Source organism: Pelodiscus sinensis, chromosome 25, assembly GCF_052426305.1.
Source record: "Pelodiscus sinensis isolate ZL-2025 chromosome 25, ASM5242630v1, whole genome shotgun sequence".
NCBI lineage: Eukaryota > Metazoa > Chordata > Testudines > Trionychidae > Pelodiscus > Pelodiscus sinensis.
The window spans coordinates 16470080-16495427 of record NC_143076.1 but is presented as its reverse complement, the minus strand read 5'-3'; the positions used below and the strand labels follow the sequence as shown (position 1 = coordinate 16495427).

General features: G+C 54.1%; 1 protein-coding gene across 4 annotated transcripts in view; it reads left to right on the top strand.

Moving 5' to 3' along the window:
- The window catches only part of NECTIN1 (nectin cell adhesion molecule 1), a 180209-nt gene that overhangs the window by 97301 nt on the left and 57560 nt on the right, over positions 1–25348 (top strand). The window contains exon 6 of one of the 4 annotated variants that reach the window (XM_075909741.2): positions 7087–10199. The exons of the other annotated variants lie outside the window; for them this stretch is intronic. Within the exon in view, the coding sequence (XP_075765856.2) occupies positions 7087–7613 (527 nt within the window). The 3' untranslated portion in view covers positions 7614–10199. Of the gene's footprint in view, positions 1–7086; positions 10200–25348 lie in introns of those variants that run through there. 4 annotated transcript variants of the gene reach the window in all.

The following is a 25348-nucleotide window of genomic DNA, read 5'->3' as shown; positions in this document are numbered from 1 at the left end:
GAGGCCCTACCCAGCCCCCTCCCTTCAGTCTGAGCCCGTAAGGCCAGGCAGGAGCAGGCGGTGAGGAGCAAAGTCTAGGATCACGGCAGGGTCTAGGAGTCGGCACTCAGCCGTTCTCTTCCTGGCTCTGTCAGCTCACCACGTCCCTGCCCTGTGCCTCAGTTTCCCAGTCGGTCTGTCAGTGGGGATAATCCTTTGGAAAGCGCTGTGAGCCTCTGCCAGGGAATGGGTGGTCCATGGGATCGCTGAGCTGCCCGTCTGCCCGCGAGGTCCAGCTCTGATGTGGCGATATAGCACAGGCCTTCCTCCTCGCCTCGCCTCGCCTCGCCTCACCTCACCTCGCCTGCTGGGGACGGGCCAGGGTCCTGCCAGCAGGACTCTCCCCTTTGTGTCTCCTACCGGGCTCGTGGGGGCACCCAGAGAGCGGCCGTAGTGGGGAGTGCGGGGGGATCGCCTGCTACGGGGCCAGATGCTGGTACCACCGAGCTGGGGGCTGTAGTGTGTTCGCAGGTCTCTGCCGAGTGAAGGCAAGCAGGGGCTGATGCCTGAAGAGGTGCAGGGGGCAGAGTTGGGGGCGCCTGTCCCTGGGACGCCTTTCCCCGCCCCTCCTCCCAGTTTCCCTGCTTGAGTAGGGGCTGCTGGGTCGCTCCCTGAACCAGTGTGGATTCTTTGCAGCGAACGCCAGTGGGGTGAGGGGAAGGGGGTGGGCATGAGAGAGCAAGAGGCCCGATGCAGTGAACATAGGGAACAGGCCGCTAGCCCCGCTGCCCTCCAATGCTCTGCAGGACAGAATTGGTTCTCTCCCGCCACCAAGTGGCAGTGCTGGGGACAGTCTCAGCGTCCCCGTGGGCGCTGCCTCCCTCTCTACTGTGTCGGTTCCTTCTCTTGATGGCACTGTCATTCTGCAGTCCCCTTCCCCCCTCCGTATCCCCCCATGCCCCTCCTCTCCCTCCCTGGGTGAAACTTCAGGTGCTCCCTTGGGTGCTGACTTGCAGTCACTCCTGGTTTTGCATCAGCGCGGGCGTTTGCCGGGGGAAGGGGGGAGAACGGGGCTTCTTTTGGAGTGAACCTGTTTCCTCCAGGCTCGAGGTGTGACATGGGGCACTCTGACCAGTTGTTTTGTGCACCCAAACTGTTGTGAAGATGGTGGTGACGGGGAGAAGACCGGAGCGGCAGGAGAAAGGGGGTGAGGGAGAATCCTCCCGTTTCCTGCCTTTGGACCACCAGGCTAACGAGACCGTTGGCAAGGAAACGGGAGCCACAGGTCCCGATGCTGCTCCACACAGAGCCATGGCCTCTCCCTCTGGATTTACCCCCTGAGAGGAGAGAGAAACCTGAGGAACCCCAGCCTGTCCCAGCTCCTCTTGCAGCACCAGCTGACTTCCATGGGGGCTTTCAGGGGAGAATTAGGCCCTTTCTCACCAGCTGCTTGGGCCTGAAAACACCTTCTGACTTCTCCGAGCAAGAGAGAGAGGCACCAATTCAGAACTGCAGCCAAGCTGAGTCCAGGACAGGGGTGGGGGGAGAGATCCAGCCTCCAGGTTCTAGGGGTGGCTGACCAGTGACCCACAAACACCTAGAGCAGCGGGCTCCAGCCTTTTTCAGCACAAGATCCCTTTTTGAATTTAAGTGCAATCCAAGATCTACCTCCCACCCACATACCCTGGCCCCGCCTCCTTTGTGCCTCTTTTCTGAGGCCCCGCCCCTGCTCACTCCATCCTCCCTCCCTCCCCCATCCTGCCTCCCTTTCACCAGGCAGGGGCAGTGGGTTGGGGTGCAGGCTCTGGTCTTGCATGAACGGATTTGCAGTGTGAGGGGCTCTGAGCTGAGCTTGGGGCAGGCAGTTGGGGTGTTGGAGGGGTTCTAGGTGCAGGCTCTGGCAGGGCATTTGGATGCAGGGGTGCTCAGGAATAGGGCAGGCGCTTGTGGTGCAGGAGGGAGTTTATGACTGGGGTAGGGTTTCAGGATGTGGGCTCCAGCTGGGCACTGCTAATGTCAGGTGGCTCCTGGGTGGTGGTGCAGTGGGACTAAGGCAGGGTCACCCCTGCATTGGCCCTGCGCCACTCCCAAAAGCAGCCAGCAAACTCCTTCCATCCCAATTCCTTTGGTGCCCACTTCTCCACTCTGTGGAGATAGGATACAGAGGGAGACGGGGCACTCTGACATCAGCACCCCTCTTCCTTCCCCTGCCCTGCCCAGCAAGCAGGTCGCTCCTGAGGGGAACAGCTCCAAGGCAAAGGGCAGGAGATGCGTAGCAGTCAGGAGAGGTGCAGCTAAAGTGCTGCACTTGGTAGCCTCTTGGCCAAACCGGTCAGGATCCCCTGTCGGAGGCTCCAAGATCTCCCAGTCGATCCCGATGGACTGGTTGGTGACCACGGACCTAGAGCATCTGGAAGGCTGCTCTGTCTTCTGCTCAGCGGCAGTAGCCCACGTAGGCGCCATTCGTGCAGCTGAGAATAGTCAGTGATCCCCAGCGTTCTCAGCCCCATCCACGTGCCAGAAGCTCTGAGGACCGCGAAGGGTGGTGCGGAGCATCCCGCCAGCTTTATACCCTGTGAGGTTCGCCGGTGTTGTGGTTGCTCCCAGGGACTGGCCCCCTCGGCTCGACGGGGCCCCGACAGAGCGTGCGTGCGAGAGAGGGTGGCTGGACTCTTAGCAGCCAGCATTATCCAGTTTCCATTAGGGATAGATGTCGCATTTTTAGCAGCTGAGACGAGAGGTTTTTAGTTTCGTCTGGCTGGCTCTTCTGCACACGCACTCGCTCACACGGGCTTCTAAGCTGGCCGCCTTTTAAAGCTGACACTGTCTCGGGGGGGCACAATGTCCATTTTTCCTCTGGCTTGTGCTGGAAGGAGCAAATCACCCCCAGCTGAGTGCACCTGTCCCGTTCTGGCTGGCACCTCTCGCTGCGCTCAGCTTCCTGGCCTTCCGCTAACAAGTCTCCTAATGCAAAAGAGTCATCCCTGTGGATCCGGGGCCATGCAAAAAGGGGGCAGTTTTGGAGGAAAGGGCGGAGATTTCCAAAGTCTCGCTCCTGGAAACGAAGCCTCTATCTGGCCCAGGAGAAGAGCTGCAGTTCCGAATTGGTGCCTTTCTCTCTTGCTCAGAGAAGTCATAAGGTGTTTTCAGGGAAAGGGCCTAATTTCCTCCCTGCAAGATCCCCTGTGGAAGTTGGCTGGTGACTGGTGCTACATGAGGAGTTGGAACAGGCTGGGGTTCTACAGATTTCTCTCGCCTCTTGGGGGGCGGGGAAATCCAAAGGGAGAGACCATGGCTCTGCATCGAGTAACAAAGGGACCCGTGGCAGCACACAGTCAACCTGCGGAACTCCTTGCCAGAGGATGTGGTGAAGACTAGGACTTTAACAGGGTTCCAAAAAGAGCTAGAGTGAGTCATGGAGGCTGATGGCTATTAGCCAGGATGGGTAGGTATGGTGTCCCTAGCCTCTGTTTGTCTGGTAATGGGTAACAGGGGAGGGATCACGTGAGGATTACCTGTTGTGTTCCCTCCCTCTGGAGCATCTGGCATTGGCCACTGTCAGCAGACTGGGCTAGATGGACCATTGGTCTGACCCAGTGTGGCCGTTCTTATGTTATGTTCAGTATCCCCTCACCAGCTGCTGCCGAGGAAAAAGTGCTACACTACTGGGATAACCTGCCCATGGGAAAATTTCCTTTGGAGGTCGGGGTAAGCCCTGAAGCACGAGCTCATAGTTGGCTTGATGCCTCCTGCAAACCCTCCCAAATGCCTGATCCTCTTTTGCAATCTCTTGTGACCCCGAGTGCCACAAACCCCTCGCGAGCCGGGTGTGGGGAGGAGAGGCAGGGCTGCTTCGCAATCTTTCCATGCTGGGACTCGTCCCTCATTCTGCCAATGGCCTGTCTGCCCCTCGCTGGTCCAGGGGGGAGTTTGGTGTGTGGCAGCTGCAGCCGGAGATGGGAAGGAGGTGCAGTGAGGGGCCGCCCCAGGGACTGGGGGAGTCAGAGCTCCATGCTGGGGAGAGGGGCCGCTCCAGAGTATGGCACGGCCACCTCATAGCGGGAGACATTAGACCCAGAGGGATCCAACAGGACCGAGCGTGGCCTGAGAGTAAAGGTGATGCTGCCAAGTGTGGAGGGCAGTGGGGCAGTGCTGAGGGGAAGAGGAGCCGTGAGGCAAGCACAGCCAACGCTCTGCTGCTGGAACCGTGTTTCGCTGCTTTCCTCGGAAGGTCGGCGGGGCTGGATTCGGCTCTTCGCGTGGCCGGTGTAAATCCACAACAAGGCCGCCAAAGCCCGTGAAGTTGCTCTGGATTTTCCCCGAGAGGGAGATCTGGCCCCGCGTTGGGAGTGTTGGCGTGGAAGGAATGTGTCTTGATGTGTTTCCAGACGGCTGGCTGGTGCGTGCGTGTCCTTTCCTGGTGGGACGTTCGGAGCCTGGCAGCGCCGGGAGCGGGGGAAGAGCGGCTGCACCATCACACCCACTCTCTTTCTTTCTCCTGTCGGGAGGGGACTGCTGTTGGGGAGGTGCTAGACGATGGTTAAAGCAGGGGGTTGGAAATTTGGGGCACGTGGCTTCTATTTGCTGCTTTGCTACCGACCTGCTGTTTGACCGTGGGCAAGTCCAGTCCCCGGCTCGGTGCCTCAGTTTCCCTTCACTCAGCCGGGGCTGGGGACAATGCTACTGACTCGCAGCAAAGCAGAGGGCGTGGAAGCCTTGTTAGGAGGCGGCTCGTTGGAGAAACGAGTTCCTCGGGTTGGAGGCGCTGCAGCAGAGCATCTCCTGCTCCTGGGAGCCCTGGAGCAAAGAGGAGGGACACGGTGCCGAGTCCACAGAAGGACAGGCCGGAGGCAGCATCAGTGCCAAGGCGCAGTCAACACCCCTGGGGAAAGCTGGCCCAGCCCAGTTTGACGGAGGGCCCAATCCAGCACGGGGCTAAGGGCCTCCAATTCCCATTGGCTCCACAAGAGGCGGATCGTGACCGGCTCCTTGCAGGATTGGGCTATAAGGGCCGCCCCTGGCACAGTGCCTAGGATTCCCAGGTGGCATTAACCTGACCGAGCACCTCCCACGCCCGGGGTGTTCTGGAACCGGTGCCATGGACACGCGCCCATTTCGGGCCCAGCTGCCGAGCGCTGGGGAAGGAAGGTTAGAGACCCGGATGGGTGCATTGCTCTGTCACCACCAGTGGGCCATTCCATTGGGGAGGAGGTTAGGCTATGTCTACACTCGTGGCTTCTTGCGCGAGTAATATGCAAATGAGACTAAGCGTGGAATATCGCCGAGCCTCATTTGCATATGTAATGAGCCACCATTTTTTGCAGAAGAGGCTCTTGTGCAAGAAGGAGCTATCTACACTGCCCCTTCTTGCACAAGAAAACCCCTCTTGCGCAATGCCGCTACACTTATTACTTTTCAGGAAGAACGGCGTTGCACAAGAGGGTTTTTCTTGCGCAAGAAGGGGCAGTGTAGATGCTTCTTCTTGGACAAGAGCCTCTTCTGAAAAAAATGGTGGCTCATTAGATATGCAAATGAGGCTCGGTGATATTCCACACTTAGCCTCATTTGCATATTACTCGCGCAAGAAGCTTAGACATCACCTTAGTGTTTGGCGTGAAGCTTTTATTGAGCCGGGGGGGCCAGGAGCAAGTCCTGCCCTCTCTTGGCCCCAGACCGCTGCCGTGGTAACATAAAATGCATCAACCTAGAAGATTTGCCCGGCATTGCTCGGGTCCTTACCTCTGGCGCCGCCAGAGGAGGGATGCACGGGCCCCGGCTGAGGCAGGTCCAGGTTTGTCTGCCCCCTGCGCTTCCCAGCCAGAGTGAGGAATACAGAGGACTGCGCTTCCCTGTTGCTCCCAGATGAAGGGGAACAGCCAGCAATGTTCCCGTGCAAATCAGAGGGAGCTTCAGCACCGCACTGCCTTCCCTACAGGATGCCTGGTGGATGGGGGTGGGGGCTCAGGGCTGGGATATTCCCAGGGGGGGCGCACCCCCAGCCAGTCTCTTTCCCCTGCCTGGTGATTGTCTCTTTTTCTGTATGGTTTTCTGAGAAGCAATCCCATTCCAGGCACATCCCGTTTTCCTGGCACAAGCAAACCCTGACATTGTTCAAGTTATGATCAGAAGAAGCTGCCTACCGAATTTGGTAGAATTTCTTACCATTTAAGCGGCGTTCTTGAACAGACAGACACACAGACAGGCAGACGCTCTCAAATATGTAGTAGATACACACCTTGAGCGGAAAATAACTTTGTTTAGATTTTCTTTTTCTTTCCTCTGAGTAGGCCAGGCCTTCCGTGAACAGTGTCACTGTAGCAGAATGTCACTGCAGTGTCACTGTAGCAGAATAAAAAATGGAGGTTATCTATCCTCATGCTTCAGGGTGAAACACTTCTGCCACTGGGGGTCAGGCAGGAGACTGCACCATTGGATGGCTATGAATAACATAGATGTGTCATAGGGCTTTCCATCTTCCTCTGAAGTATCAGATCATGTTGAGTGCTGGATGGGCTTCATCTGACCCAGAGGGGAGGAGGGCTGTCAGATAAAAAGGCTTGGTGGTCTGATCCAATACCAGTAAATGGCCCACTGGGCTGTGAATTTGTAAGGCCTTCCCCACTTTGTCTGCCTCTGTTTTTAGTCCCGTGTTACGCCTGATTCTTGATGAGCACTGAGCACCTGGAGCTTCTGCCATCGGAAGACGCAGGTGCTCAGCCCATCCCCCAAGTCACGCTCGAGGTGTCTGCAGGTGGGCAGGCAAACAGAGGCAGCCTGCATCCGGGGCCAGCTTTTGGGAACGCTGGGTGACTGCGCTACCAGGGAAGGAGGCTGTTCTGTAGTGTGCTGGGCTCTTGCATGCTGCTGCTGGTGGTGGCTTGACCTGGAAAGCTTGCGATGGTGCGCGGTCCGCCTGTCACTAACACCTAGCACCCGAGCGCTAACCCCGTGTCGTAGGCAGGCTCCTCCCCTTCCTTGATTTTTCCCTTCCTTGTTCCTTACCCTCATCTTCCAAACAATAACCGATTGAAATGCAAGCCCGGAGCGAGGGTGCAATGGCACATGGATTGACACTGTTCCCCCTTCCATCTGTCTTTTCCTACCCAGAATTCCCCTCCACCCCGCCTCCAAACGATGACCGCAAATCGGTGGCGCAGCCGAACATCCCCACGGCCGTGATTGGGGGCGTGGTGGGCGGCGTCTTGCTGGTCCTGGTGGTGGCCGTGGTGCTCTTTGTGGTGCTCCGGCGCCGGCGTCACACCTTCAAGGGCGACTACAGCACAAAGAAGCACGTGTACGGCAACGGGTACAGCAAGGCGGGCGTCCCGCAGCACCACCCGCCCCTGGCCCAGAACCTGCAGTACCCCGACGACTCGGACGACGAGAAGAAGCCGGGCCCGCTCGGGGGCAGCAGCTACGAGGACGAGGAGGAGGACGCCGGAGGCGAGCGCAAGCCGGGCCTGGCCAACAAGTACGAGGATGACGCCAAGCAGCCTTACTTCACGGCCCACACGGAGCCCTACGGCGAAAGGACACTCGGTTTCCAGTACGACCCCGAGCAGCTCGACCTGGCTGAGAACATGGTCTCCCAGAACGACGGATCTTTTATTTCCAAAAAAGAGTGGTACGTGTAGCTCCCCCCTCTCCAGACCCCCACACACGCTCCCCTCCCGGACCGCCCCCCCAGACCCCGGCTGAGGGCCGATCGCACACGCACTGCACGCGCTCACACCCATGCACGTCCACTGCTGCCCGGCCCGAGGGTGCTCGACAGAGACTTGAGACGCCTGCCACTCACTCGGAGGCTACGGGGGAGGGGCGGGGGGGCTGGGAGCTTTGCTTATGGATTGTTTTTTGGGGGGGGAGGGGGGAGATTGTTGTTTTTGTTTTGTTTTGTTTTTTTAATTTCTCCAAGGACTTTGTCCCCTTCTGTGGTGTTTGTATTGATCAGTGGCTTAGGTGTTACTATTTGCTTTAATTACTACTGCCCACCCTTGTATAATATGCCCCGTTTGTGTCTTAGTATCTCGAATTGCCCTTCCTCAAAGATCCCTCCGACATCCATGCCCCCCGAAACACTGGAATTTGTTTGTATATTGTCTTATTGGGGGGGGGGGAGTGGAGGGAATTTATGGAGAGGGCAAAAAAAGGAGGACCAAGGAGGGGAAAAGCACAAGGCAATGAAGACCTAGATGCCATATCAGATTTTTTTTTCTTTGTGTTGGTTTTTTTTGGTGGTGTTTCCATTACCCACAATCAGTGTTCCCTGGAAGCTGAGCACTTGGGCAGCTGCACAGGATTGATTCAAATGCCACCCAACTAGTAACATGTGTTTCTACTAGTGGTGCACATCCGCACATGCCTCTGTGCATTTAACAAAATTTATTCTGCATGTAAAAAAACAAGTTAGAGGGAACACTGCTCACAATGTACCTGTGATGAACGAGCCTAGGTGCTAAGTGTGTAAAAAAACAAATAAGAATCAAAGGAAATTAAGCAAAATCCAAGGTGCGTGGGGAACTGGAGCTGCCCTTTTCCTTCTACAATTTATTATCCTTTTTCAGTATTTAAAAACAAACCAACAAAAAGAAAAGAGAAAGGGGAAAATCCCTGGCTGCGTGTGAGGTCACTGATCACTGCTGGGAGTTCCATGTTGTTTAAAGATGGGAGGGATTTTTAGTGCCAGCTGAGGAGGTGTTAATTTCACCCTCTTTCTGACACACACTGCGTCCTCTGCACGTACCTCCCTGTCACCGTGATGGAAACGGTTCTATGAAACACCCCTGCGCCCTGCCCGCACACATGCTGCCGGTTGGCCTGGCGCCGCCCAACCAAGTGGGCTGTTTCTCTAGGGGGCCCCCAACGCCGTTTGGAATCAAGGGGGACCTTTGCATTGACTTCAGTGGGCATCGGGCCAAGCCCTTTGTATTTAAATTGCTAGGTCTTGTCAGTCATCCGTTTACATCCTTCCCCTTGTGAGAGTGTTGCCAGCCACCTCTCCCCGAGGAGTGGCCCCTGCACTAAGAGCCTACATTGGATGTCCTCTTTGGAGGATGATAGGCCAAGGGCTGCTGGACCCTTGTGCCTTGAACTCCCCTCCCCCCCTAGAGATGTGGGGGGGCGGTTGGAGGGAAGCGTGGATTGCTGCTACCCCTGCCCTTCTGTGGCTCACTAGGATGTCAGCCGCCAGGCTGGGAGTCTAACACTGACCTTCCCCCAGGCATTTGTTCTTTCGGTTCCTTTATTAAATGGCAACATGCATCTTCTATTGAAAAATAAACCACCGTTTTCAGGGGTGTATTGTAATGTGTTTAATTCTCCCCCAGTGCCATACACGGCTTTCATGCCATAGACATTCCCAGCGGCCCTACGGGACCACTGGGCAGCCGAACAGAGCCGAGGACCTTTTGGAATAATCCAAAGCAAAATGTGAAATCCTGCTTCAGCCAGACTGTGTTCCAAAGTCAGCCCCACAGTTTCTGGCTTGAGTCGGGTCGAGTCGCAGACTATTCCCAGATTGATTGTCACTCTGGAGGCGGGGAATGGGAAATCACATCATTCTGTTGTCATTGTTCTGGCGTTTCCTGGTGGAAGCACCAGGAGAGTGGCTGTTCTTGGCCTGCTCCTGTCCCCATCCAGAGCAGGATGTGCGGGAGATCTTGGGAGAGACTCTGCAGAGATTCAGGTCAAGGGGTTCAGAGAAGCTGCTAAACCTTAGGGAGCCCGTCCATCGCTGATGGGGGAGTCCATACACAGGAGGCCAAATCCCACACTCACTTCAACATAGGGTTTTGGGGATCTCAGGTTTCTTTTTTCTGTACTACTGAGCAAATGCCCCATCAAGGAAATGAAATCCCCAGTGTGTGTCTGATTCAGTACCGATTGAAAGAGGGTGCTGTAAACCAGCAAACCCAAAGGCAGTCAAGACTTCTCCCTGTCCTGCCTAGCAGCACATAGAAGAATGGGCCCCCCATGATCTGAGACTGCCAGCACATGGTGGACACACAGGGACCCTGAGATAAAGATGGAGAAGAGGAAGTGACATCATCCTCTTGCTTGATCTGCCAGTCACTGATCCTCCTGCAAGCTTGCTGACATGGAGGGTGATCCAGTGGTTCTGTACTGTAGGGTGTATCCTGCATTGGAGATAGGCCCCAGCCAAGTCCCCCAAATCTGGGCTTTTGGAGCTGAATCTGACACCAAAAAGGGCCAGCCCCAAATCCCAGATCCATGCTAACCACATAGTCTGACTTTCAGAGTCCAGCTGCAGGTGTGGATTTGGCAGCTCGGGCTCACCTCCGAAGGTATCCGCTCACACCGCTGAGCCAAAACTTCATGCAAAATTCCGAGGCCCAGTTGAGTTGCCCGGGTGTTCTGGATTAACACCCCCAAGCAGCAGGCGTCCCCCACCCCACAATCCCACAGAGCTGAATCGAAGGAGTCCCAGTGCCTAAGAGCAATACACCCTGTTGGTGGATTCTCTGATGCAATGAATCCCTAGTCGTCCTGTTTCTTCCCTTCCTGGTCAGCTATCTTGGCCACATAGAGCAGGATAGTCAGTCCCTCCTGATGAAATCTCTGTTTACAGCCGGGGGGACGGACAAATTCTCAGTGTTGGGAGCAGGGGATGCGGTAGAGCAGTTGGATTTGACTCCTCTTTGGGGTGTATTTTGGGAGTCGTGTGTCTGTATGTGAAAGGGACAGGTCCGCTGTTTCCAAGCGACTAAGTTGATGGGTGGGGGGCGTGTTCCCTCTGCAAGCGGGGTGCAAAGGTGAAAGGAGGAGACGTGCCCTCGCTTTTCATTTGCACGCTAGCGTGCAGAAGGAAACTTCATCACCGCAGCCGTTCACGTGCCCTTTTCTAGACCTGTGTGTCCATGGGAGCTGAGCAGAGGCAGGCGGGTGTCTGGTGTGCACACGCGCAGGTGGGAGGAGTGGTGGTGTGAGGCAGGGAGCTTCTATTGACACACCCAGAGGGCTGGCCTGCTCGTTAGTTAATGATCCAGAGGTGTGTGAGTGAAGACTTTCACCCCCGTGGGCAAATCAAGGGCTCTTTACAATAGGGGGGAGGGCAGATGGGTAGCAATGCAGGGTGAGGGGGGGGAATGAGTTTGCAACCTGCGGCAGCGAGCAAGCCGGCCCAGGGAAATAAATGTGATAGATCATAGGCGGGTGGGGTGGCCCTGGGGGGTATGAGGGGGAGACAGAGTGATGATTGGTGACGTCACTATGGTACTACCCCCCCTCCCAGGGGTCAGTTGCTCATTTACCCACACGCTGGGTGAGAGTCAGAGATCCCAAGGCCGGCAGGGGCCACTGTGATCTGCTGGTGTGGTCTCCTTCATAACACGGGCCGGAGACCTGCCCCCCAAATCACCCTAAAGCCGACATGTAGCCAGGGATGGAGAATCCATGACCCTGGTGAATTGCTCCCAGGGCTAGTTTCTCACCATTACGCCTTGTGCCCAGTCTGAATTGGTCCAGCTTCAGTATCCGGCCATTGTGTCGGGGTAGCCTCTCTGTTGCCATGACTACACCCAGGCCAAGATAAATGAGGAGGGGGGAAAACGTTCCCCAACCAGAGCCCTGCCAGTGTGGCTAGGAGTTCTCGTCCCCGCCGACCCAAGCAGGGCCCACCTGTTCCACTAGCAGCTCCCCTGGTCACTAGCCCCTCAGGCTGGGGAGCTACACCTCACAGCTGCTCATTCTCCTGCATGCCGCTGGCTTCCCTCGTCCCCAGCGAGTGCCGCCAGGGTTAGGCCTCTGTCTGACGGTCACGGGGAACCAGGGCACCTCGCTCCATCCCCCTCCTCGTGCCTCTCAGAAGGATGCGTCTGGCTCTCGTTACCGAAAGGGTGACCCTTTATGAGCTCAGGTAATTGGACAAGAGGCCCTCGCAGGGCCTTAATTAGCGGGGCTAAACGATTCGCCGTTAATCTATAGCGAGGAATAAGATGCCTCGTGAAAAATTATGGATTGACAATTTGTCAGAGAGCTGCTGGGATACAGTAACGACATCCAGGCCCTCTGTGGGGTTAATCGCCGTCCCTGGGTCATGCTTGCGGGGGGGCGTATGCTCCCCTAATGAGGCAGTCGCAGCAGGAAGCGGAGTTGAGTAGCAGGCTAAGCTGAGGACACTGTTCTGTGTCCTGCCCCGGAGCTAATGGACTACACCTGACGCTCTGGGGGGAGCGGCAAAGGGGGCAACTACCCCAGAGCCTAGAGATTCAAAAGCACCTAGAGCTCCTGGCTGCCGCTCTGGGCCCTTTAAGTCACTGCTGGGACCCTGAGGACAGCCTGGGGGAGCCTAGCCCTAGCCCCGCCGTTTCTGGGGAGGGGGAACAGGACCCTGCCCCACAGCAGGGCCCGGCAAGGCTGCTGGCCCTAGTGCTCCTTCTAGTCCTTCATAGCCAGGCCCTGGTTCTGCGTCTGGATCACGAGCAAACCATGTGGCGACTGGGTCTGTCTCGGGCAGCACCTCCTCCCGCATTTAGCAAGGGCCCTCTGAGCTGCTCCCAGACTCCAGGAAGGGAATTTCCCAGGTGAGAACGCAGGCCGCCTACCCTGGGAGAATGCCAGGACGATACATTGGGTACTCCACTGCTCAGTATTACAGAGGGAGGGCGTCTAATTTCCAGTGGGGATCTAGGGCTGCCTGTCCTTCCAGCTCCAATGATTTCCTGGCTAGGGTTGCCAGGTGGTTTCAACAAAAATACTGGACACACTGGACATCCCAATCCACATCACAGCGTATTTAGAACATACCGGACACATGGGACGTGACATCACAATCCCACATTACATCTTATTTAGAACATACCGGACACACGGGACGTGACATCACAATCCACATCACAGCGTATTTAGAACATACCAGACACACGGGACATAGCATCACAATCCCACATTACATCTTATTTAGAACATACCGGACACACGGGACGTGACATCACAATCCACATCACAGCGTATTTAGAACATACCAGACACACGGGACATAGCATCACAATCCCACATTACATCTTATTTAGAACATACCGGACAGTTCTATTTTCTCAATTTGTTTCCTGAACAGAAAGTTCAAATACTGGACTGTCCAGTTCAAAACCGGACCCCTGGCAACCCTACTCCTGGCTGCCCAGTGAGTTTCTACGGGGCCAGTGGCTGAGTTGGGAGGGAAATCAACCTGCCCTGTCCCTTCCCAAGCCTCCTTCTTCCCCTTCTATTCACGCTCTCCTCGACTTACCCCGAGGACGGACTGTTAAGCTCTAGAGCTGAGGGACTCAGAAACTGCATTCTGCTGCTCCGGGGGGATCCCACTGACCAAGAGCGAGCCGGCAACCTTGCTCAGGAGCTGGTCAGTGGCACTGGTTTTGCATGGCTTCCAAATTTGCTGGAGCCACTTCTCCAGGGCACTGGCTGCAGGCACGGGTAGCTCTGTGAGTCAGGGCCAGCCTGCCCCGAAGCGCACAAGAAAGAACACCCACCTAGGAAATGCAGGGGAAGAGGCAGATGTGCCCTAGATTTTGGCCAGACCGGAAGGGACCTGTATGTGCATAAATCCCAGATCCTTCACAGCAGGGGCCACGGTCTCCTTCATTCTCACACACCCATGCTATGAGTTTTATTCCCACATTCTGGAGCTTGCTAACGATATCTGTGCAGCCCCAGCCAGTCCTGGGGAAGGGGGGATCCCGGGAAAGTCCACCGGGAGAAGGGATTGTTAGTACCAGGCATGGAAATGGGCACAGAGGCTAGAGACAAGCATCCACGGCCCTGATGTGATAGATCAAGAATATTCTCCATGCAGTTGCTATAGGGAAAGAGACATTCTGGGAGAGGCAAGGCCTCTAGGACCCGGAATCACCATGAGAAGGTGAGCACAAACGGATGGAAGGGTGACACCAGATTACACAGCTACGGGGGGTTGCTCCTCGGTCAGGAGGTAGCTCACAGTCGGAAGGAAGCTATTCAGCAGAGCTGCTTTCCTTCTCACAGCGAGCGGCGTGCCGGCAGACATGTCTCCTCCTGCACACTAAATTGAGTCTGTATTATTTGTATGAAAACGCCCCAGCTGTTTTCCTGCTGGGGCTTATCTCTGGGATTATCCATCACAATTCACCCCAGTGATGTTATTTTCCCTGATTTAATTACCAGATTGTTTGGTGGCTTGTTTCTTTGTTTTTGTAAATCAGTTTTATTCAAGTCAGAAAAAAAAAAACCCAACCCAAAACAAAAAACTCCATCGGAAGTTTTCTGTAAGGAAAAACAAACAAACAAACCCCCAAATGCTCGAGCAGAAGTGGTTGCAGAGACGGCAGGCCCAGCGGAGCCTTTCCTGGCTCATCCTTGAAAGAAACACACCCATTGCTCAGCCCAGATCACTGAGGGAGAAAGAGTCAGTGTAGCAATTAGAGACAGGAGAATAATTAGAATGAGGGGCCACTGACTCCTTCATTCTCACGCACACATGCAATGAGTCTCACGGTCTCAGCTTGCCAGCCAGTCAGTTGGGGGAGGAGTTGCCACTGAGTTTTGTAGGTGGACAAGTTTGTAGCATGTGAGCAGGGCTGCCCAAAACTCCAGTGGGGGGTTGCTGTGACAAAGCAGGAGGCTGGGAACAGCTAGTCCTAGTGTTAAGTGGGGGTGCTAACTGGAGAGAGGCTTCGAGCTTCTCCAGGCTAAGTGGTGGGAAATACAGTGGAAACAGAGGCTGGCAGAGCAATGGAGAGTTTCTGCAATCCCGACCCAACTCGACAGTTGTTGGAAATGCTGGAGAAGTGGTGGTGGGTGTTAGGAAGAGTAGATCTTTGCCACACACCTACCCCGCCCTATGGGTGGGGAATGCTTTAGGAACACTGGCTGTGTGGCTCTCATGGCTACCCAGTCCCCGCCTCTCCCAGCAGGAGGCGCTGTGCAGGAATACTGCCAGCGCTGGGTGCGCTGAAGCTGGTTCTGTATTCTACATGGCTTACGATAGCACTTTACCCCTCCCCAGTTTGTGACTTTTCTTTTGTTTTGATGCGCTCCGCGGCGAATTAGTGACTTGCTTTGTGTACGAACGCGCTTCCCCGCAGAGCACCCCCTTCCGCCAAGAGTGTCAGGGAATGTGGGGTTCGGGGGAGAGGGGAGATGGTCTCAGCTTGTTCTGAGTCAAATCCTGCCTCCGACTGTCATTCCCACCTGGCTCCAAAAGGCCAGCCGTGCAGCCATTGCTCACCTGAAACACTGGGTGATTTACCACCATGCTGAAGAGCTGGCACCCGTCCATGTGCCCTGGCCTCCTTTAAAACAGGGTTTAAATAGGATGTCGGAGCTGAAGGCTCAGATCCCCAGTGGTATTAGGGGGGCCAACCCTCCAGGATTGGCATCAATCTCCTGGTGACTATTGAAAGCAAACCTGGATATTTGAATAGGCTATTTTAAGAAAATGACACTATGTCACGTTGGGGGGAAAAATTCCTGTAGTAGCTTCAGTCAGAGTTGGCAACCCACAATGGTATTTAAGCACCGAATTGGCATGGGGTGAGGATCAGTAGAGCCCTGCACGGATACAAAATTTGTATCCATATCCATATCCACATCCATCTCCGCAAAAACGAGCCACGGATGTCCTCTGCCACGTCCACGGAAGTAGCTACCCGTGGAGATAAAGTGGAAAGCCACAAATTTGCAGGGTTTAGATACAAACTTTGTATCCACATCTGCAAAAATGAGCCATGGCTATCTGCATCTACATCTGTGGATACCTGCGGATACAAAATGGGTTCCCATGGATTTGTAGGGCTCTAAGGATCAGGGCTGAAATTCCTTGGACGGTGCTCTGCAGGGGGGTAATTCCATCCATGAGCAAAGTTACATGATCCGGCCTTATCGAGGGGTCTCCTTCCATATATTTGCCCAGCGCGGAGTCCATATGTGATCTACTTGAGGGTGAATGTAAATGTAATGAACACGTGGGGCCAGATCCATAGCTGGTATAAATGGGTGTCCACCAAAAGCTGCTGCAGCTGATCTGGCTCTCTGTTTCTTTTCTTTCCAAACATGGCCCTTTAACTGCAGTGACTTTTTTTTCCCCCTTGCTGTAATTATACTCGTGGAATAAAAGAACCATAAAAAAAAACTCGCATTTTTTTTTGTAATCTGTGTTGTAAGTGCTTTTGTAAAAAAAATAATAATAATGTAATGGACTGAATTTTCTTTTATGATTTTTTGTTTTGTTTTATTTTCCATCCTTTGTAATAATTTTGGTTGGGGGGGCAATTTCATGGTTCTGATGGGGGGGTTGCGTCACCCTCCCTTTTACTTGTATAAAAAAAAATAGTGGCTCCGCTGTGGAAAGAAATGTACTTTTTTATAAATAAAGAGTTTTAAAAAAAACAACCTGAAGCACTGTTCCTTTTCGATGGTGCAGGTGTCTCGTGGTGACGTGCAGCCGGGTGAAACACAATCGGAAGCTGCTTCTTTCCGGGGGCTTTGATTTCTTCCATGACATAACGGTGGTTTGAAAGGAGGCTGCTTGCTCTCCCAAGGGGAAGAAGCCAATGCAATAGTGCAGCACCCAGACCCCAGCGCTGTCACAGGACAAGTTAGGAAAGATCAATGCATTACAGGCAGTAAAAGATGCCTGGCTAGAGAAGGCTACATCTCTATGGGCCCATTGATTGATCTCTATGATCTTTGCCCTCCACTGTCTGTCCTCCTACAAATAGCTTGCCAGGGAATCCTTGCTCCTTTGGATCGTACCAACCCTCATGTCTCAATCCTGTCTTTGGAGAGATTTAACTAGAGAGTGGGATACAATAGATGAGAGACCCATCAGAGCAGATGTGTTCGTATTTCTCATAGACTCATAGACTTTAAGGTCAGAAGGGACCATTATGATCATCTAGTCTGACCCCTGCACAGTGCAGGCCACAGAATCTCACCCACCCCTCCTAGAATAATCTTCTCACCTATATCTCAGATATTGAAGCCTTCAAATACTTTGAAGACCCCAAGATGCAGAGAATCCTCCAGCTGTGATCTGTGCCCCATGCTACAGAGGAAGGCGAAAAACCTCCAGGGCCTCTGCCAATCTACCCTGGAGGAAAATTCCTTCCCGACCCCAAATATGGTGATCAGCTAAACCCTGAGCATGTGGGCAAGACTCACCAGCCAGACACCCGGAAAGTTCTCTATAGTAACTCCTATCATCCCTCCATTGACCTATTTCCCACTGATAATGAATGGTCAATTAGCTACCAAGATCATGTTATCTCATCAAACCATCCCCTTCATAAACCCATCTAGTTTAATCTTGAAACCAGATAGATCTTTTGCCCCCACTACTTCCCTTGGAAGGCCGTTCCAGAACCTCACTCCTCTAATGGTTAGAAACCGTCGTCTAATCTCAAGTCTAAACTTCCTACTAGCCAGCTTATATCCATTTGTTCTTGTGTCCACATTGGTATTAAGCTTAAATAATTCCTCTCCCTCCCTGGTATTTATCCCTCTAATATATTTAAAGAGTGCAATCATGTCCCCTCTCAGCCTTCTTTTGGTTAAGGTAAACAAGCCAAGCTGCCATTGATGCCCATAACGTGGAACCCTCTTAGAGATGGCAGAAAGCACGTGGGGAAACCAATGGGAGTTTGGCACCTGACTCAGGGCAGACAGCGCCTGCCTCGTGATCTCCTTACATGGCGCCAAACAACTTTGCTCAGAAGCCCTGCCCACGTCGTTAGCGACATCCCAGCACTGGTTCCTCCACTGGTGGAAGGCGGCTTCTGCCTTCATTTCTGACTGTATGTCGCTGTTCAACTAGAGCGGCACTTGAACCAAAACCCAGCACCCAGAGAGACTGGAAGTGAGATTCTGATCCAAATCCGGATCTCAACTCAGCTGGTTCGCACTGTATTGCAGTGCTGTCCTGCCGGAGAGCTGGGTTTGGGGGGGGGGGGGATTGGCGGGGGAGGGGAGGGATAGTTAGTCTATAAAGCACAGTTCAGCTCATGCGGTTTGTCCCCATTTTCAGTGAGGTACACTGGCACCTGTCCGATCCCAGGCAGGGACCGTGGAGAGGTTACATCAGAACCAGGAATGCACTTTGCAAAGCCTGACCGGAGTGGGGGGGCGGGTCCTTATTTCTTCCCTTGATGACTTGTCCCGAAGCGGGGTGTCTCCCTTAAAGCAGCGGGCAGTGCTGCATTGAACCTGTTGTAATCCAAGACCACTGCAAGGTCATGAGAGTGGGGGGCATAACTCCCTGCCCTTCTCATATTGCAAACGGAAAGGGGGGATTACCTGGAAGCGGGGGTTGCGGCATGGAAAAGGCAGGGAAGTCCTGGCTGACGGTGTACAGGTGTGGGGCTCGGCCCTAGGACTTCCCATTGCCTTCCTCCAGCAGATCCCTGGTATGACCTTTGTCCGGCAGGATCAGTCTCTCACCCAGACTGGGACTCGCCCTGCCATGCCGCTGGCCTCGAACGTGCTTCGTAGCTTGCAGGCCCCAGGGTATCCCATGGTCCCAGGAGCCCCCTGAGCCTAGGGGCTGGGGCAGGAGGTACGTGTATGATCAGTCGCTTCAGCTTTATGGCTCGTGCACAGCACTGGGATAGTTTAAAACAAATAAAAGGAATTTCTTCTTCACACAGCGCATAGTCTATCTGTGGAACTCCTTGCCTGAGGAGGCTGTGAAGGCTGGGACTATAACAGGGTTTAAAAGAGAACTGGATAAATTCATGGAGGTTAAGTCCATCAGTGGCTATTAGCCAGTCTGGGTAAGGAATGGTGTCCCCAGCCTCTGTTTGTCTTGATCATTACCTGTTCGATTCACTCCCTCTGGGACACCTGGCGTTGGCCGCTGTCGGCAGACAGAATGCTGGGCTGGATGGACCTTTGGTCTGACCCAGTGTGGCCGTTCTTATGTTCTTATGGAGCTTTTCCAATCTGCTCTGGGCTCGGGGCGGGGGTTGTCTTGGTGAGAGCGGGAGTGGCAAGAGGTCATGCTCTCCTCGGGTGTTCTAAGGACCTGGCTGGAATTTGGAGAGGGGTGTTAATCTGGGAGGCTGTACGGGAGGGAGGAGCCAAAGGGAGCCCTGCTCCACCCTCCCCTTCCCTGGCTGGTCCTCGGGGACCAGGCATTAGTATGCAGAAGGCAGGCCCTTAGTGGTTTGAGAATATTCAGGGCTTTGATGGCTGATGGCTGGCTCGCACATAAGGCTGACGGCGACCCCTCCAGATCGGGGCACGCGCTGTGCCACCAGGACGCCTTCGAAGCACCCACGGGGCTGGCCCAGGCAGCCCTCCATCACCACGGGCCAGCTCCAAGGGGGTTACAGAATCATCTCCCGGCTGCAACGGCGGGCGCACGCGTCTCGTCCGGCCACGGACGGGTTCCCCTCCAGTGGCAGGAGTGGTGATGTGCCCTGCCAGATGCCAGCCAGGGCCTTCCCGTTCCCATCACCTCTGGGGGAGTTGGGGAGCAGGTGGGGAAATGTGTCCGACTTGCCCGGCAGTGGTCTTGCAAAAGGGCACGGGAAGGAAAAGATCAGCAAGCCTCAGGAGGGCTGCAGGCAGGCCATGGGGCAGTGCCGACTGCCAAGCCGGGTGCCCATCTCTTTATTCCATGGTGTGGCGCCTCTTCTCGGGTGCCCTTCCCCCGCCCGGGAACAGCAGCTGCCTGCAAGCCGCATCCCTTTGGTCGCAATCATTCGAGCCGGGAGCACCAACAGAGGTAGCGTGAGGATGCACAGGGGCATCCGTGCACAGAAGTGGATTCCTAGTAGCTGGTTCAGCAAAGCCAGCCGAGTTCAGCGGGAGATAAGGGAGCGCCGATTGGGCTGTGAGCTGGAAAGAAGGCAGGCAGAGCGGGGCGGGGGGAGCAGCCAGCCGCTGTTGCGCATGGTCCTGCAGTGAGCACTCCGGGGAATTGCTGCCCTCATTTCCCAGGCTGTGTCTTACAGCTGAGTGATGATAGATAAAGCCCATCCCGCGGGCCTCTTCTCCACTTGGGTTGCAGGGGGCCAAGTGCCAGAGAAGCCCCAGCACCCCCCTTCCTGCCCTGAAGTGTTTTGTTCCTTGGGAACAAAACAGAATCATGTTGATGAGCAGAATCCTGGTGTCACACGTGTGCATGTGTGTGCACGTGTGCGTGTGTGTGCACGTGTGTGTGCATGTGCACGTGTGCATACATGTGTGTGCACAGCCCGGGGAAGGATGACGGGCTGCGGGGACAGCTTGGATCTATTCCCAAAGCCACATCTTTGCAACCTGCAGGCCAGCAGCACGGTGCTAAGGCCCGGCAGGAATCTGGAGAGGGACAAGGAATTAGGAGGCTAGATCTGGCTGCAGACACTCAGGGATAGAATCGGAGCTCAGTGTGACTCTGGAGCCAGTAGAGTGATTTCTATAAGGGGAGCTGAGAGATGCATGGGAAGAAAGGATCAAAGCTCCCTGCTCTGGGCTGGCTCTTCTAGGCCGAGCAGCACGAGTCCTTTGTTGCCGGCCAGGAGTCAGATGTCCATACAGGCTGGGTTCTCCTTGCCATCTGGGAGTGGGTGATTCCTGCAGGACGAGGTCAGGGTGGCACTGATGGCCCCAAGAACAGGGAGCCCAGGGCAAGTTGGCCATGGGCAAATTGGAGAAATGGTCGGAGGTAAACAGGACGAAGTTTAATAAAGACAAATGCAAAGTGCTCCACTTAGGAAGGAACAATCCATTTCACACAGACAGAATGGGAAGCGACTGTCTGGGAAGGAGTACGGCAGAAAGGGATCTAGGGGTTATAGTGGACCACAAGTTAAATATGAGTCAGCAGTGTGATGCTGTTGCAAAAAAAGCCAACGCGATTCTAGGATGCATTAACAGGTGTGTTGTGAGCAAGACACGAGAAGTCATTCTTCCGCTCTACTCTGCTCTGGTTAGGCCTCAACTGGAGTGTTGTGTCAAGTTCTGGGCACCGCATTTCAAGAAAGATGTGGAAAAATTGGAGAGGGTCCAGAGAAGAGCAACGAGAATGATGAAAGGTCTAGAGAACATGACCTGTGAGGGAAGGCTGACGGAATTGGGTTTGTTTAGTTTGGAAAAGAGAAGACTGAGGGGGGACATGAGAGCCGTTTTCAGGGATCTAAAAGGGTGTCATAAGGAGGAGGGAGAAAACTTGTTCATCTTGGCCTCTGGGGATAGAACAAGAAGCAATGGGCTTAAACTGCAGCAAGGGAGGTTTAGGTTGGACATCAGGAAAAACTTCCTAACTGTCAGGGTGGTCAAAGAGTGGAATAAATTGCCCAGGGAGGTTGTGGAATCCCCATCTCTGGAGATATTGAAGTCTGTCAGGGATGGTCTAGTCAGTACTGGGTCCTGCCATGAGGGCAGGGGACTGGACTCGATGACTCTCGAGGTCCCTTCCAGGCCTAGTGTTCTATGATTCTATGCAGGGAGCCATTCACTAGGGCGAGGTAGTGACTCCGTCAATGCAGCAGCAGACGGCCGGGGAGGAAGCTAAGCACACGGCTGCACTTACGGTACTGCCTGCTCTGTGCAGCCGGGACAGTCCTCACCCATTAGAGCAGCTTCCATGGTACCAGCCCAGCACAAACACTCAGTGCTGCATGCAAGGGCCTGGCAGAGCTCACTGCACCCACAGAGCACTGCTTTCCCTGCCTCCTTCCTGCCCCCGGCCCGGCTCCGCTTCCCAAGCCATGGCCAGGCATGGCTAATCTGAGCCGTGCCCAGAGCTCACACACCCACTCCCCCTCCCCACCGCCCGCGTGCACCAGCAAACTTCTGCTTAATTTCCTTTCCGCAGTGCTTCCTTAAGAGGTCTCTGTCTTCTGCAACAGCAGGGCAAAGGCAGGCAGCCTGGAGCTGCTCCAAGGAGTCAGAGCTGGAGCAGCTGGCTGCGGTGGGCCTGAGTGCCAGAGCTGCTGTGGCTGGGTGCTTCCATGTTTAATTTTAGCCTTGAAGGTATAGGTGTTATCCAGTGTTCCCTGTAGGCTGACCGTGTGGGCGGCCACCCAGGAGAGATTCAAATGCCTCCCAGCTGATTAGTAGAGCGCCCACAGCCAGCAGCCTGTGTTTCTACTGATGGTGCACGCACCTTGGTGCACCTAACAAAATTTATTCTGCACATGGGTGGAGAAAATTAGAAGGAACACTGCTGTTATCCCTGGCATGCTGAGGCCCGTCTACAATGAGAGTCTCCTGTCGAGATAAATCCAGAGTCACCCTGCTGAAGTCAGTAGAGTTACACCCCCGTCACCATGGGGAGAATCTGACCCTGGCAAAGGCTGGCCAGCCTCAGCATTGAAGCGAATGAGCCAGACTCTCAGCTGGTATATGCACATCCAGCCTTGATGGCATTGCCTGCACTTCCTCCTGGGGTGAACTTGGCCCGGAGTGTGGGATTCTGTGCAGGGCAGGCCGGGGGTGACCCAGAAATCTGCCTGCTGGTTTGGTGCATCACAGCTGTGGGGAGGCAGCTCCCCTTTGTGGTGCCCCTAGCTCTCACCTCTTGGGTGAACGTTGGTGCCACGCAGATCCCCGAGGATCCAGCGGCGTGGAGGCCATTGTTGGAAGAGTTCCTGGGACTTTGTGTGGATTGGAGAGGGGATTCAGGCAACATAAAGGCTGGAGATCGGTTCTACTGGCAGAGCTCCTGAAACCCCGCGCTAGGCTGATGCTCGGCTCCTAAGGAGGGGGATGCTGTAGACAGTGGTGGGCCATTGTGTGGTTCCATGTGTGGCCCGGGACTCATTCTGTTCCCCGTTGCCCACGTGCAGGGTTGCCAGATTCTGCTGCTTTCCAGCCAAGTCGGGTTTTTTCCTACCCGTGTAACTGTGACACACCCGGGAAGCCAGGGCACGCCAGGTGAGGTGCGTGTCGATTGCATACAATATTGGTAGAAATGTAGCCGTGTTAGTCTGGTGTAGCTGAAACAAAAAACAGGACTGTGTAGCACTTTAAAGACTAACAAGATGGTTTATTAGGTGATGAGCTTTCGTGGGCCAGACCCACTTCCTCAGATCAAATAGTGGAAGAAAATTGTCACAACCATATATACCAAAGGATACAATTAAAAAAATGAACACATATGAAAAGGAGAAATCAAATTTCAGAACAGAGGGGGGATGAAGGTGGGGGGAGGTTAATGTCTGTGAGCTAATGATCTTAGAGGTGATAATTGGGGAAGCTATCTTTGTAAAGGGTAAGATAATTAGCATCTTTATTCAAACTTGAGTGTAAAGTGTCGAATTTAAGCATGAATAACAGTTCAGAGGATTCTCTTTCAAGTGAAGTCTTAAAATCTTAAAAATATTGGCTGTGAGATCCCTGCGCTCACTCTGCATCCAATCAAAGCCCTGCTACGGTGCCATTGGCACAACCCACCCATTCTTGGCACGCAGGCATAGTGAGCAGAACCAACCTGTCCTGGGAGACTGTCTTGGGTATCGCCATCTTGTGGCCCACTGAGATGAAGGCGGCCACTCCTGCGGCCCACTCACTAGCCGAGGTTGCCCGTGGCTGTAACATGGTTAAAGATGCCATGGCGAAGCTGGAGGGAGTCAGACTCCTGCGTGGGGGACTGAGTTTTGCCTCCCTATGTCCCCAGGGCTGTTTCAACCCAATGCAAGATTCCCCTTCCCCTTCTATCCTGTTGGACAATCGCTGTTTTCCCTCCCAGCAGTCCCTGGTCCGAGGGAGAAAAGTGATTCTTTGGGCACTCTGCCTACATGTGCACTTGGGAAAGGCTTTGGGATTTTTCCCAGTGGAAATTCCTCTGTGTAGGTTTCAAATCTTCAGGAAGGGCTAGTCCAGCATCAGTCCAGAGCTAGTCCAGAACAAGATGGACCCAGAGCTCGTCCAGTCTCAAGTGACTCTGGTGGTAACCTAATCAATCCAGAATAGGGTCACCCCAGAGGTAGGTCTTGTAAGGAGAAGAGACAATCCAGAATTAGTCCAGAGCCAAATCCGAACAGGGAAAACTCCCCCAAACCAGTTCAATCTGTCTTGCAGCACTAATCCAGAGTCACAGGAGCCCGGTATCACTCTGGAACAGAAATGGATGAATAATTTGGAGGGAAAAATGTATTTGATGAATTGTATTTTTTTCTGTTCTCAGATTATCTGCAAAGCAGAGTTTGATTTGTATGAAAGTGTTTGTTATAGGAAATTGCTTTATGCAAATGCCACCCAGTCCACAGACTCCTCTGCACTGGGGATGTGAGGTAGAGAAGCTCTTTGAGGATTCCTGCACAGGCTGGCAAGCCCTTCGTTAGCGATGGCCATGACGAGCCAAGATAAAGTGTGTGTGTTGGAGGGGGGGGGGAGTAAGGACATTGTCCCAGCATGCCACAGCTCTTGTTACAAAGAAGCATTTAGTGTCCTGGTACAAGAAGAACCAGCCCCCAGAAAAACCCATGCTGTCATGTTACAGACCGCACACAGCCCCAAGTGAGCATAGACCAAAGGGCTCTGAAAAACGGGTTGCGCTCACAAACAGAGCGTGTGTACACGTATCAGTGCACATCAGTTAGATGATCACTACTGGTTAGATATGTAAGATCACATACACAGCTCTATAAGTATCCATGATGCTTTGCAAGTTTAATCCACCAACGTACAGCATGTCACCTGGCTCTCTAGGGTTGGGTCTATTAGGGGGTAATAACCTACGACTGCTACCAATGAATGTGGTTGCACCTTTATCTCCATTCCTTTAGCTGGAGCTGCTGCGCAGAATGTGCTGGGTTTTGAATTCCACTGGCAAGCCCCACAAATGGAGAGTGAGGAACATGCCCCAAAGAGTTTGCAATTGCAAGGCCTGGTTCAAACTCCATTGAAATCCGTGGGCAACTGCAGAATTGGGGGGGACAAGTGCCTGTAAATGTCATGGGTGCAAAATAGGCACCTCCCTCTTCCCCCTGTCGAAACATGGCCCTGAAATGTGCCCCCTGATGCAGGAGGGGCTATTCAGTGGCAGTGAAACCTCCGGAGGAGATTTGGAGCTGTGGCCTCTTCTTCGCGCCGTTGCTGCCCATTTGGCTGATGGCACGGGGAACCACACAGCAACGTTAATACTCTTGCTCCTTCCCTCTCCGCCTCTGAACCTTGACTGGCCTCCCTGTGCAGATGTGCTTGACCTGCCCATCTTTTATGTTTCCATTTCGCCTTATCTCACGGTTCCCCTCCGTCTCCTCCGACTCCCGCCAGCCTGTTTATCTGGCCGTTTTGAAAAGAAAATTGCCAGCGTCACACCTGTCAGGTTTAACTGATCGCCTGTCACGGGCCAGGGGGGAGGTTGTGGGGGGAGTGTGTCCACCCCGCCCTGGCCCCACAGGTTTTGCTCTTAAGAGAAATTGCTCCATCCTGGAGGACTTCAAACATT